General features: G+C 36.8%; 1 protein-coding gene and 1 long non-coding RNA gene across 5 annotated transcripts; one reads left to right on the top strand and one right to left on the bottom strand.

The window, feature by feature from the left end:
• Positions 1-1,859: 1,859 nt before the first annotated feature.
• Positions 1,860-7,941, bottom strand: LOC148849312 (RNA-binding CRS1 / YhbY (CRM) domain-containing protein). Its single transcript, XM_088950797.1, has 5 exons — positions 7,209-7,941; positions 6,216-6,343; positions 5,073-5,298; positions 4,855-4,982; positions 1,860-2,357 (listed from the first exon to the last, which is right to left on the bottom strand). Exons 1-5 carry the CDS (start codon positions 7,798-7,800, stop codon positions 2,208-2,210), a joined length of 1,224 nt encoding a protein of 407 aa, XP_088806923.1. The 5' UTR covers positions 7,801-7,941; the 3' UTR covers positions 1,860-2,207.
• Positions 7,942-8,114: 173 nt separating this feature from the next.
• Positions 8,115-14,270, top strand: LOC148849313 (uncharacterized). Of its 4 annotated transcripts, XR_016100967.1 has the most exons (6): positions 8,115-8,583; positions 8,858-9,044; positions 10,286-10,405; positions 12,326-12,430; positions 12,972-13,082; positions 13,744-14,270. It is a non-coding gene; the product is annotated as an uncharacterized LOC148849313 (long non-coding RNA). The 4 variants fall into 4 exon arrangements; XR_016100966.1 differs by lacking the exon at positions 12,326-12,430 and having other exon boundaries at positions 8,236-8,641; XR_016100965.1 differs by lacking the exon at positions 12,326-12,430 and having other exon boundaries at positions 8,236-8,583.
• Positions 14,271-14,794: the final 524 nt, after the last annotated feature.

Here is a 14,794-nt window from a genome sequence, read left to right on the forward strand (position 1 = left end):
AAGCCTCATATGAGTAATGGCACACTCAGTTAATAGTGGAGTTTATGGTAAATATTCAAGAGAACAAAGAACAAGTGAAGTTCAAAAAATTATGAGATGATTGAGGAGAAGGTTAAATAAGTTTCCATTTTCTAACAACGTAAATAATAAAAGGAAAGCAAAGGTGACTGCTTTTTCAATATTGATTGAGAGAATATGTAAAACTGTCCAACGAGAAAACGAAAGAAAAAGGGGAACTGGGTAATATAGAAAACAAAGAATAGACTTTTTAGCCGGGACATTGGGTCCCTACATTGTCTCTATTCTTTTATTTTATTTATTTCAGTTTCTTCATGTTCTCCCCCTTCTATCTATGATCGTATGATCGTGCATAACTTTTAGGGTTTGACTATGATATGGAAAAGATATATCTGAAAAACTTCTGACCAGTCAATTGGTCAAAACTTTTCCCATACCATATCTTTTCCGCATCATAGATTTTCCCCTTTATTTTTCATAGCATAATAAAGTTTGTTTTTTTTATTAAGGGAGGCAGAGTGCCGTCAGACTAGGGTTGTAAATGGATGGGGTTTACCTAACAGGCCTGAATTGACCGATCCGATTATAATGATTCTGGTTTTATGATTTTGTCCGTTAATAATTGGGTTGGTTTTGGTTTTTGCCTGTTTCAAATTGACTCAAATCCAAAATCAATTATTTTATTAATATAATATTTTTTTAGTTTTTTAATAAATTTTAATGTATTTTACGTTTGAAATAATAAATTTGATAGATAATAAATAAAATAGTATTAGTTAAAAATGTTTTTAATTTACTAATATATAAATTGTTTAGTATTTTCTATCATTTTATTAAAATTATATTAGCAAGATTTAAATTTTAAGTTATTTTTTAAATAGACATAAGTTTTTAATATAATTGGATCATTCAGATCTTAACCGGGATGGTCTTGGGTGATTATTTGAAAAATAAGTGCTTATTCTAATAAGCTCTTATGAGTGTTTGATGAGAACACCAAGGTTCAAAATATGGGTGTATCGGGTGAATCGATATAGCTTTTTAGTGTTTTTTTTTGCAATTGATTCAAGGGAGACGGTTTAGGCTGCCTCCACACCTTGAACTGGTCAGACCCCCGATACACCCAATGTAGGAGCATATTGGAGGGGTCCCAGAACAATACGTATCGGCCGATATGTGTTGATACTTTGAACCTTGGAAAACACACTTAGATTAAATAGGGGTAGCATAGGTATTTTCAAAATGATGCAGCGGGTAGGCCAAAAAGGAAATAAGCACTAAAAAATAAATCCAAAATTTGGACTTTCCTCCCAAATGCAAATAAGTGTTTATTGACGTGGTCCTGGTCCCAAAATAAGCACTTATTCAAATAAATACTTATTTTTAAGCATTCCCAAACTTGGCCTAAGTACCTGCATTCTATTTTTTATGCATCAAAGAATTCCGCTTGCCCCCAATCTGGATCCCCAATTTCGATGCATGCATCCAATCGTCAAGTTGATGCACTCGTACACATATCATCATTTTAAAATATTGAAAGCTGGTCAATTATGATCATAAAACATGTTTGGCTTCAAGCCTTAAACCTTCTTTATTTACGCGTTCTACAATTCACAATTCAGTTAATTAATGTTTCATTGAATTGCTATTATCCATTTGCCTTTTGCATGCCATTCCGAAGACATCCCGGGGCATGCAAGCAGAGAGAATATATGATGGATATCTTTATTAGAATGCCAGAAAATTACTGCAAATTTAAGCTATAATTGAAATCAGGTAGCATGTCCACAAAAGGTTGAGGGAATGGATGCAGCTGGTGAAGATGAACAAGATAGCCAAAGTGAAAGAAAATCACTGCTTTTATTGATATAATTTCAATAAACCATTACAATACTTACCAAAGTAACATTGTGCTATTTTATCAAAATTGGAAAATTTTCCTTGCAATGCCTTGCTATCGTTGTCCCTTGCTGCTTGCACGAGTGGCTCTATCAAATCTATAGGATATTCAATAGTTGTCTTCTCCTTTCTAGACAGCAACCTGTATATTTTCCCAGTATAAAAACAATACAACTGCCACAGCAGGAAGTGTTCATCAAACTGGTACTGGTTGTAAACCATTAAAAAGAAAGCAACTCATCGTCGGAGTGGTACTTCTGTTGGCTGAAACGATTGCCAGAACTGATAAGCTACTCTGCACCATCAGATCCACTGACTTGATAATCAAATATTTCACTATCATTAAGGAACCTTCCAGCCTCTGGAGGGCTGTAATCCTTCCCCCTCCAGACCACAATTTGCTCCTTCTCAAAAGTCACAAGGACACAGGGAACCAAATCCTGTACCATTGGATAAACAAACAACAGACACCATGCTCAAGTTCTGTAGTTTGGGATATCTAAGATATATAGATAAGAACAGCTACAGATAACAAGAAGTTCATCAAAGCCATGCCCCACAGGCTTATGTAACTGGATATTTACCAACAGACTTTAATGTCACAGTTCATGTACAATTTGCCTAGCATCCATCATACTGCACAAGCTTGGCTCAACAAAACTTTTAGTATTTTTGTTTTGGGTGCAACTCAGGTTATCCCAAGTAAACATTTTACACTGCTTCAGGCTTGGGCTATGGGCTGGGCCTAATCAAAATTTGACAAAAGCACAACCCGAGCCCACCCTAGTTGCACCCTAATTTTTGTAGGGCTTTGTTTGTTTCCATGCAAAAGGGACTGAAACCTAATTATTAGCTGTAAAAAGGCCAAAAATATAACTAAGAGTTCACAGAAAAATAGTTTCACTCCTTTATGCTGGAACAAATGAAGTCTATGAGGTAATTGTGTCAGGGAAAGTCTGACTACAATTATTCATCAAAAGAAACAAAGTCTGACTGCAATTGGGAGATGGCAAAGGGTGGCGCCTTTTGAATTACATTGAACTGGGAGGGGATCGCCTCTAGGTTTTCCCAACAAACCACTTGGTTATCATTGAAACAGAATTGTATTTATCAAAAAAAAAAATGAAAAAAAAGAAACAGAGTTGCATGGTTTCATGGTTCAACTGGCTAGTCTGGTCTGGTTTTCAAAACATTGCTGGAAAAGAGATGGATGAAGTCTCAATATTATGGCAGAAAGGGACTGTCCAAGAGCTCCAAATTAGAAAAATGCTCCGGTTTGCAGGCAAGCAGGGGATAATAAAACAAAGAATTAGAGGGATATTTTTGAGTTGTGACAGGTTTACTAGAAAAGGAATACTAGTTAATCCCAATCATTCAGATTACACAATCTAAGGGGTCCGGGGGGGATGAAAACCCTATATGCATAGGGCAAACCCTACAACTCCCAAAGAAAACATTATTTTTTCCTCTCCATCTCTGACTCGATCCTTTTGGCCTGAGTCATTTTGATTGTTCTAGGGAACAACCTCAAAAGGAATTACAGAATTGTCCCATTTTGAGAAACTAAAATGGAGATTTCCATTATTAGTTGATATTTTGAAAACTGGACTAAACATTGAACTGGGAGGGGATCGCCTCTAGGTTTTCCCAACAAACCACTTGGTTATCATTGAAACAAAATTGTATTTATCAAAAAAAAAAAAAGAAAAAAAGAAAAAAAGAAACAGAATTGCATGGTTTCATGATTCAACTGGCCAGTCTGGTCTGGTTTTCAAAACATTGCTAGAACAGAGATGGATGAAGTCTCGATATTATGGCAGAAAAGGACTGTCCAAGGGCACCAAATTAGAAAAATGCTCCGGTTTGCAGGCAAACAGGGGAAAATAAAACAAAGAATTAGAGGGCTATTTTTGAGTTGTGACAGGTTTACTAGAAAAGGAATACTAGTTAATCCCAATCATTCAGATTACACAATCTAAGGGGTCCGGGGGGGATGAAAACCCTATATGCATAGGGCAAACCCTACAATTCCCAAAGAATATACTATTTTTTCCTCTCCATCTCTGACTCAATCCTTTTGGCCTGAGTCATTTTGATTGTTCTAGGGAACAACCTCAAAAGGAATTACAGAATTGTCCCATTTGATTGAAAACTAGAGGTAAGCTAAATAAATACCTAGGGTTCATAGAACTTTGTGGGCTTCGGAGGGAGGGTGACGATAATTTGGGTGATCCCTATTATGGTCACCCAAACTACTATGGCCCTCTAAAATGGTTTACCCTGTCACTAAGGGATTAACAAATTTAAAAATAACTCTTAAAAAAACTCAAGTTGATCAATAACAAAAATAAAAAAACCCCACTGGTGTATGAATTTGAAAAAAAAAAAAACTTGTTCTATTCTACCATGGTTTTTTTCCCTTTTTTCACATCTGCATCATGAGTCGATGGTTGAAATAACAGACCCAAACCCACCACAAATTAATAACTATAACCCTTCTACCCCCACCCTAATTGCTTAACGTGTGCCTTATCTTTACAAGGAACAATGATAATATGTATAGTTTTCTCCTAATATTTTATCCCCTTAATACTTCTCTGCCTTCCCTATAGTCTTTTTCTAGTTCAACTTCTGGCCTGGCCAATCCTAAATGAAGTTAAACTCAAAAATACAGGTTTTGAAACCAACAAGCTGATGCTGGGAAAATTAGTGTCTTCTTTGCAATTTCTCCTTTGGACCCCTGATCAAATGCTGATTTACAGACTCCCAAGAACACCTACACCATGGAAATAATTGTTCTGGTATTGCAAATGATAAACAATATGAAGCTATGGAAATGAGTATGAAACAGGAATGAAGTTTTTCTACAATTATTATTCAATATTCAACACAAATGAACATCAAGACAAAGTAAACCTCATTAGTTGCAATTATTACCCTTAGTTTGCAGCCAATTTTCTTGTAGTCACTTTTCTCAAGGCCTTTGCAATCTAGGCGGACCAGCTCCTCAGTGAGAAAAGCATCTCGGACCATTGGTACAAGACTCCCATAATAACCGTTTTTTGCTGCATAAATTGTTGAGAGTCAGAAGCAAAATAGAAGAACAGTTAAAAAAAAAAAAAGATTGAAACTACTGGATTCTAAGAAGGCAATACCAAGCTTTGTCAAAGCAGGAACCGCTAGACCTCTCTTCCTCATTTCCTTTGTTTCCTCAATGGTCAGGCCATCAATTACTTTTTTGATCAACCTTGGATAAATAGGTTCATGTGGTTTCCACAGCATCAATGGAATCACAGGCCTTTTCTTAGGATTGTAATGCCTACCTCTGTACAACACAAGCAGACCACCATGTCTATGGATAATCTTACCAAAGGTTTTATCCTGAAACACAAACATGTGCTTTCATAGAAACGTTCTGAAAAAGATACAACAGAGAATTTTTGAACTGCAATATTGCTAAGAATATGATTTAAAGAGAAGGTCAAGAAAAGTTTACTTTTAACATCTCGATCCAAAAATATCGCACTAAGCCATGATGGAAATCACCCATGAGAGACAGCATGTTGGCAACAGCCCATATAATGAAAGGAAAGTAAATTCCTTCGGACAACATTGCTAGATCTTAGATGTTAGGAAAAATTACCAAAGCATAATAGAGAATATGGTAATGAAAACTTCTGCAGTTTTGCATATCCAAAATGATGGCTGACAAGTCAGCAGAAACTAACCAATTCCTTTGATGAATTGGGTAAGAAACATGTTAAGCTTGAATGAAGGGGTAAAAAATCCCAATGATTAATGTAAAAAATGTAGATCAGCTTTACACATGGCTGTCTATGATCAAGAAAGAAATAAAATGTCATGAATGTGCTATCTAACCTACTTGCTCCACAAAGAGAACAGAGACTGATATGGGCTGATCCCTCAAAATAAGAGGGTCTACAATAACTTTGGTTTTCACCACTTTATACTCAGCTTCACAATGGATTCAAAAGGAACAAAAATTATGGTTAACCAAATTAGCATTTAGCACTGGGTTTTCCCAGATCAAAATAAGAGGGTCTACAATAACTTTGATTTTCACCACTTTATACTCAGCCTCACTATGGATTCAAAAGGAACAAAAATTATGGTTAACCAAATTAGCATTTAGCACTGGGTTTTCCCAGATCATAATAGAATGCAATAAAATGTATTAAGAGACTGTGATGGGAAGAAAATGACAGCGCTCCACAACACTTTACAAGAAAGAAATAACAACAAGAGAAGAAACCACTTTATAATGGATAGGTGAATACCTCAAGCTGGGTGCACACATTCTTCATGTCAATAGTTGGTACACCTAGACACTTTATCCTGACAGCTTCAGCATGCTTCCAGTGGTTATGAATGTCATTCAGCATGTTGTGAGTTAGACCATCTCTCCCTATAAGAAATTTCATTAATGCTGCAGAGTGAATAAAAGCAAAAAGCAAGGAAATAACTCTAGTTTACAGATTTTATTTGATTGGTCTTGTGTTGTTTACTTGAACTTCTTTTCTCTTGTCTTTTTTTCCCTTTGTGTGTGTGTGTTTAGGGGGAAGGAGGATCAAAAACAGTATGAAGCTACAAGTAAAACACTGCATTCTTTTTGGGACTATTCTACAATTCTGCCAGAGGAACAAGTGAATGTCAGCATGGTGTTTAGAATTGTGGTGTTGCAGGCCTCAGTGTTTGCACTTGATTCGTTGCATTGGATTTTGGGAGATTGAGATGTTTTGGCACACAAGACAAAGCATAATATTTAATTGCAGTTTTAAACACATAGGCATCACATAGGATACCCAAAGTGGAAACGCCCTCGTTGGAGGAAACAGATTTTTGAAGTTTCCTCCAACACATCCATGCATATAACTCTATGCAAATAGTACAAACATTTGTACTTGGTTGCCAAGTGGCACAACCAAAACAGAGTTTTGGGAAGTAAAGGTCAAAAGGCCTTCATGGCACCTAGCTGGAATTCAAACAGGAATGCAACACAGACCATACAACGGTTCCAGACACTACTCAGATGGTAGAATAAAAATGGAGAGTCAAAGTCCATGAAATATTGGACCAAATTTGACTAAAAGAAAAATCTTTAGTATGTAATTATTCAAATAAAAAAAAAACAAAAGAGAAAGAAAAATCTTTCATATGACCCAAGTCCATGTACCGAATCGAGCATTAACAAAACTTAAGAACCGATACACAGAAACAAAAAATAACAATACAATGGGGAAAAAGTATAAATAAATAAAGAGTAAGCATACCCAAATTAATTTGTCGCTTTGTTTTATTCCTCTGACATTTCTCCACCAGGATCTTCCTCTCAGCAGGTGTGAGTGGTTCTCCGAGAATCGCCTCTCTCCATCTGCGTCTCTTCTCCTCCAACTTGGGGTCCTCATTTCCGTCCAGCGACTTTACAGTCGGATCAACAGCCGGAGCACATACCCCAGTCCACGCACGATCAAGACGACCGGGACCAAATGGAGAGTACTTGGGCTCACGAAGTCCGATGGGCCTGACCGCAGGATTGCTCTCGGTGTAACTGAACCTGAAATCGAAGGGAAGGTCCGAACGCAAGGGCTTCAAGCCCGTCCGGTCGAGCGAAGACGGAGGTCGATACAAGGGTTTCTGCTTCTTCTTTTTGTTGTTGTTGAGTTCGCTTTGAGAATCAAAAGAAGGGTTACGATTAGGGTTAGGGTTTTGGTGAGGGTCTCTTTTGGTAAGGGAAAGAGGGGGATTGAATGAGTAGTCGTGGAGCTTAGATGAAGGAGGGATTGATGAAGAGAAGAGACGAGTTGAGGTGAGGGTGAAGAAGGAGAGCTTCTGTTTTTGGCGGGAGATTTGATGGAAGAACATGAGAAGGGGAAACGGCTTCGCTCTGTTTCAAAATTTCCTCGCTCCGTTGAAGGAGCGGCGGGGCGGAGATGCTATAAGCGCAGAAACAACACAAGTAAACGACCGTTTTTTTTTTTTTTTTTTGAGATCAAAATTCGAAACGTGACAGGGAAAAGAAAGACCCAAATACCTCTCTAACCGGTTTCCGAAGTCGAAGTGGGACCCCATCCCATCTGGCTCCGGTGATGGATTGATTAGGTTGATATTTTACGCAACACATTAACAACTCTCGAAGGTGGGATCTTATATATACTAAAGCGAAAGGGGCGGGCGGTCTCCCCTTTCGCTAAATGGAATCTTAGTGTAGTTCGTTTACTATATCCCATTCTTCTCTGACCACCAGTGAGAGAGAGCTGATATTTTTTATTCTTCTCTCTCCCATGAGCTGCGAAACAAACCCAGAACCCAAAACCGCTTCCCCCTCCTCTGCTCTGTTCCAGCAAGTGTGTTTTATCGAGACCGGGGTTTTAGGTTGGGTTCTGTTTTTTGGTTTGGGTTTATCAGACGACGGAGGAGGAGGGAGGGTTTTCTTATTATCACTGTTCTGGTCGCTGTTGTTATATGGTTTTAGGTTGGGTTATATTTTTTGGTTTGGGTTTATCAGACGACGGAGGAGGAGTGGTTCTATTTAGTTTTATGTTACACAGTTGTATGAGTCGGGAGGCGGTGAAATCGTCAAAATCAATCAGTTTGGCGAAATTAATACTTGGCTTGGCAATGAAAGAGAAAGGAAAAGATCTGAAGGTGGCTTCTTTTGTTGAAACCTTGTTTCTTGTTTGCTACGAGTATGTGTGTTTTTTAGGTACTACGTTTACCCGCCTCGTATATCTATTGCTGGTTTTATTTTTGGTGATTTTGAAAGGTCGGAGTGGTCGGTAGGTACATACTAGTGGTTCTTTCTTTGCATTTTTTTCCTGTCTGTGATTGTTTATCTTTGATGTCGTGAGTTGTAGAGATATAGTTCTCTTCAATCTGCTGCTCTCTTCAATGCCGTGAGTTTAGATTTATTTTTGGACAGGGTTAGATCTCTCTCCCATACGCCTGAAACGTCACAAACTTATAGAGACTTCATAGCTTCAGATTTGACTCATTTACGGAGAATGTTGCAAATCAATCTAAGACTGTAAGGATGCTAAATCGGAGAGGCCGAGGAAGGGATGGCGGCTTCGGAATGGAGAATACGCAAAGTTCTGCGATCGATGCACGTAAGCAATTTTACCTCATCTCTATTTTTCTGTATTCGTTTCGATTTCGGCTGTTAATTTGTTGCAATGTTAATTTGGAGTTTGGTGGATCAGGTTGCCTAGGATTTTTATGTGTTTTTGAAGTTTTGATGAATTTCTATGTGCTGATTCAGTGGATACTTCCGCTGTTTTGAGATTATGTTTAAGCTGACCACAATTGTTTGAAGTGAAAATTCGAATTCCTTTTGAGCTCTGTTCGTGAAGGGACGACTTTACTCTTTTTTACTGGAGATGGAAGTTCTTTTGGGTTTGAATGTTCGGATTTGCGTTAATTAGTGGTCGTAGTTGGTTTTAGTCCCTTCGAGTGCATTACTTTTTGCTAGAAAAAGTTGCTTTTTTGGGGTTTATGTTTGTAAAATGGAGCCTTTTCCCTTCATCTTCAAGTTCTGACCTCCTTAGTAAATTACTTTTGTACTCTGTCACATTCTATAGGTGTATTTTAGAAGGTACCTGTTATTGGTCCGAAAGTGTTGTGCTTAGTTCTATTGTAATTTGTGAATTATGTTTTGTTCTCCATTGCCACCATTGTTTTCTTATGTTTCAATTGTTGGCTCCCATGCATTATTTGTTCTGGCACTCAAGTTTAACTGATATTTATATAACTTCTACTATTATCTGGAATGGTCATGGACATTACATAAATCTGTCTCTTCTAATTTTTTTCCCATTGACCTGGCCTTTGCATTTCGCTTCATCATTTGCAGGGTTTGCCTTGAGGCTCAGAATTTTGGTGTTCGATTTGTTTGTAGGGTTAAAATGACTCTGTCTTTCATTATGGAGAAAACGCAAACATTACTTGATCATTCCTTCTTTTAAACTTTCTGACCTGCAATAAGCAGTAGGCGTACCCTTTAAGCCTATTAATTTACTACTTCCTCACCCCAACTATCTAAGTTTGTTCTTTATGTAATCTTTCCGCACAAGAGGCAAATAGTCCTGCCTAATGTAATTCATAATTAAACTCAGGATCGGTTTATGCCCTGCATCCTTTGATTCAGTGTTTCGGTTGCATAAGGATTTGTGTTGGGAGAGGGTTTGTATGAATTGGAGCCTATTGATTTCAGTTTGGATTAGGATCTTAATTACTGCTGGTGTTGTTGTTAGTAATTTTAATGATGGTGGTAGATATTAGGGTGCGATGAAAGTCAAAATTCCCTATCCAGATCCAGTAATTGATTGTATTCTGCCTTTGTTGGTTGCAGAACCCGTTCCAGTTCTAGGTGCTTTCTAGTGATTATTGTAAGGGTGTCTTCACCACTGATTCATCAAGATGATCAGGAGAAGGGTAGCACTATTTCCAAGGAAAAATACCAGCTCAGTTGGTGAGCTATTCTCTCTCAACTTCATACTTTTTTTATTCATTTATTTAGGTTTTCGTTTCAGATTTGGTTCGTCTTCATTTTTCTAAGGTTTATTTTCCATTGATAACGGAAAGAGAATGTGATTTGTATCAGGTTTTATAGTTTAGAATTTATAGAATAGGTAAGTGTTTTTTTTTTTTTTTTTGAGTAAATGATACTCTAGAGTTTGGTTGGTGGCCATGGATGCCTCTTGATTTTACCTTCTTCCTTGACTTAAGTTGTTTTATAGATTTCTTGTGATTTGGGTTCTTCATTCTTCTTTTTATTTATTTTGTTTAACATGTATCTTGATTTTTAGTTTTCTTAGATAGAGGTACACATTTTTTCCGTTTTCTTTTTTTCTACTTAATTTTGTTGAGACAACTCTTTTGTACAATTAATTAGTTCCTTGTGAGATTGTTCTAGGGTTTATTGAAATTGAAATCCTGTTATAGATTATATAGATGGTTGAGTATAATCATATTATGAATATATGTTATTCTAAAGATTAAATAATTCACATAATTATTTTTATTCACCTCCGGTATATAAGTAATTATACAATAAATGTAAGATCATACAATCAGGCTTGACTTTAAGTTAATTAACCCACAAAGGTCTTTAATGTGAAAATAAAAAAAAATGTCATATTGGCATCCTCCCAAGGTGTGAAGGATGTGTCTCAATTAGTTAATTAACCCACCTTTCTCTACTGCACAAGGTTTAAAAAACCGACCCAGAAATGGAACCGTACTAGCTACAGGTTTCCAGGTTAGCGGTTCAACTGTCCGGGTCGAACGGTTCGGACGGTTTGCATATTAGAGCAAATGTTTATATGAGATTTGCCCTAATATGCAAACCTCATGTAAGAAAGAAGAGATGTCGGCTAAGAAAAGCCAGGTTCGGCTGAGAAAGAAAAAAATAAAGAAGGAAAGAGAAGAGGGAAGATAGTGGCAAAGACGATGGTGAGGCGGCAGCAACAGATGCAGATCTGAGATCTGAGTTCTTGGATCTCAGATCTGAGATCTGAGTTCTCGGATCTTAGATCTCATATCTGAGTTCTCGAATCTCAGATCTCAGATCGCAGATCTGAGTTCGTGTCTTAGACTGGATCTCAGATCTAGGAATGGCAACGGGGCGGGGCGGGGATGGGGAGCAGCCTCTCCCCATCCCCATCCCCGCAAGGATCCCCATCCCCCATGATTTTTTATAATATTAACCATTTTGTTTTTATGTTTTATTTTATTTAAAAAAACAAAAATAAAATAATTAAAATTTGCAATCCTATTAGAAAAGATTCAAATATATTCAACCGAATTTTTAAAGATATTAATATATAGATGTATGTGTACATATATACATATATAACGTATGCATACATATATAACATATATATTAGTGGGGATCCCACGGGGCAGGGATTGGGATCCCTGTGGGGCGGGGAGTGCTCTCCCCGTCCCCACTAACTGGGATGAAAATTTCCCCATCCCCATCCCCGCCCCATTCGGGGCGGATCCCCATGGGGATCGGGGAAATGGGGAAAATTGTCATCCCTACTCAGATCTGAGTTCTCTCTGCATCTTTATATTGTGAACTGCTGGCCAGGTCAAACGAGTAGACGGTTTGACCGCCGAGTTAGCGGTTTTCTGACGAAGTCAATGGTTTTGACCCAAGAACGGGTTAGGGGTGAAACAGAACCGGTTGCTTGGACGGTTTCCGGGCCGAATGGTCCGACCGTACGGGTCAATGACGATTCAAAAACATTGCTAGTGCAAGTTCCATCTATCCCAACAGAATCTTTTCAAACCAAACTACATGCAAAAAGATTGAGACCCACCACAACCACCTTAACTTATCCTACCAGACTACTATTCAACTAATTGCTTCATTGAAATGTGGTAGGTCTGATAAGGCTACTGAACTATGAACATCTGAAGGAGCTCCATAGAACTATTAAGCTATATGAGCGAGCTATAGTTTCAGCTGGCCCTACTGTTACCTCTTTAGGTCAGTGATCTTCATTTTTTGGGAATATGTCTCTGCCTCAGCTGTCATTTGACATCTTGGTTCTTGGTTATGTTTTACCCAAAAAAGTGCATTAATGAAATTATCCAAGAATTTTTGCAGTAGTTCTATCATCATATAGTCTTTTTCTTTCTTTTTTCTTGTTGGTAAGCATAACCTCATCTGTAATTACAAAACACAAAATCATTATGATTTGTTCCTTTCTTGCCTTTCACACACACTTGAACTTATAATTGGATCAGTACATGAAAGCGTGTACAATATATTAGTATTGCGGCCAGTCTATTTATCTGGTAATTTAATCGAATTCATCCTTCAGAAAATAAGCTAAGAAATTTCCATTTTGTTCCTTCAACAAGAAGTAAGTTTTGGATTAACCATCTTTATATTATGTATGCTTATGGGTGCCTGGTAAAAATTTTGTTAGAGGAGGCAATAAAAGTTTTGTATTGATTTTATTAAAAGAACACCTCTTTATATATAACCTATTTTTTCTTTATTCTATATTGTTTCTATTATGAAGAATCAAGAAATGGGACTGTCAATGTAATTGCTATCAACTCACTGGAGGAGACACAACATTGAGAGAATTGAGGAAGATCTTAGCTTCAGCATGTGCAAAAAACTTGTGGAGGTAAAATCTGAATCTTTTGTCTATATTATGAGTTACTTTTATCACTATGATTAAAAGGATTGTCTTAGATAATCTGCAAATATGCAGAGGAAGTTGTAGCATTACCCCAGATAAAAGAAATTAATACTAAACTGTCCTTAAAACATGTAGAAAACATAGAACTAATGTTCTCTCACAATGATAATTCATCTCTATATTGGGATTCTGGATTGTTCATATTCGGAGGCTTCAAGGCATTGCAATTAAACATTTTATTTTCATTGATAAAAAAATGAACATTTTATTTTCAAAATTATTAAGAAGACAACTATATATTCTAACAAATTTTCTCATAAAGTCATTAGGAGTTTACAACCTTGAACAGGATACCCAAACCATAAAATCTTTTATCTTAATATTCAAACGAATAGCCATGTCTACTTATGGCAATTGGCCAATAAGGTTTTCATTCTTATGGGTTGTATTTGCTTGCATTGATAACTCTAATGTGGCTCATATTTGGTTATCTGCTTGGGCTTGGTTCATGCTTCTATTGATAATCTCTAATGAGGTATATATAACTGATGGATATATACATCATTGAACAACTTGTATGCCTTGGTGATTAATTTGCATCTTATATTTCAGAATTTAATATCTTGATTTTGAAACCAATATACAGATGATGAAAGGGAACATTTGGGTAGTTCCAAACAATAAGGATTTTGCACGAAGCATGAGACTTATCCTTAAGTTTCAACTCCAACCATCTATAGGAGGAGGCATCTTTGAACCAAGTGGATCATCAGAGCACCTACCTTCAGAATTCAGAGGCCTTCAAGTTATATTAGCTGATTATGATGACTTCAATAGGGCTGTGACACGAAAGCTCCTTGAGAAGCTCGGTTGTCAATTTACTATTGTTTCCTCTGGGTTTGAATGCCTTGGTGCTCTTGGGCGCTCTGGAACTTCATTTCACATCATTCTTTTGGACCTCAATGTGCCCGAGATGGATGGCTTTGAAGTTGCAACTAGAGTCCCAAAGTTCCAAAGCCGGAGCTGGCTATTGATTATATAGGTCACATATGAAAAAACTCTAATATACAGGTTACATATAACAATCTTCCATATGTTCCTCTACAGAAATCATGTTGTCTTGTCACATTTTATTTTAGAAGTTATTTTAAATAATTTATATTTTTCCATTAAGATTTTGTTCAAATTGGTTGTACTTAGATATCTTATCCAATTTTGACCCGGAACATGATACCATTTCTTCTATAATAATGTTGGTTGATGTAATGATGTTTATGGGAAAATTCCATTTTTATTTTTTAAATGTCTCTTTTATTTACAAAAAATAATTTTATATTAGATTTTAGTTTTAGTTTATTTTTGTTCTACTTTTACAGTTTAAACTTTTAATAGTTTTACTAGCATTAATCAATAATAATTATTTAAAAACTTGCATTCAGTTAAATTAATTAATTAATTACTTTCATTTCATTACATTAAGTGATATTTATTAACTCTATAAATAATCTTTCTCAATACATGATTTTAATCGTAATCTTGGTAATTGCCCATGCTTAGCACGGGCGCCCCTCGCTAGTTTGCTATTACACTATTTTAGGGATGCAATTTGGGCGGGTTAGATCGGGTTGAGGTTCAACCCAGGTCCAACCTTAACCTAATACAATTCAAACTGGGCTTTTGTTTGGGTTAGGTTGAGC

The sequence above is a fragment of the Nelumbo lutea genome, chromosome 6 (genome assembly GCF_056320005.1).
Source record: "Nelumbo lutea isolate HS-2025 chromosome 6, American lotus-T2T, whole genome shotgun sequence".
In the NCBI taxonomy this organism is placed as follows: domain Eukaryota; kingdom Viridiplantae; phylum Streptophyta; class Magnoliopsida; order Proteales; family Nelumbonaceae; genus Nelumbo; species Nelumbo lutea.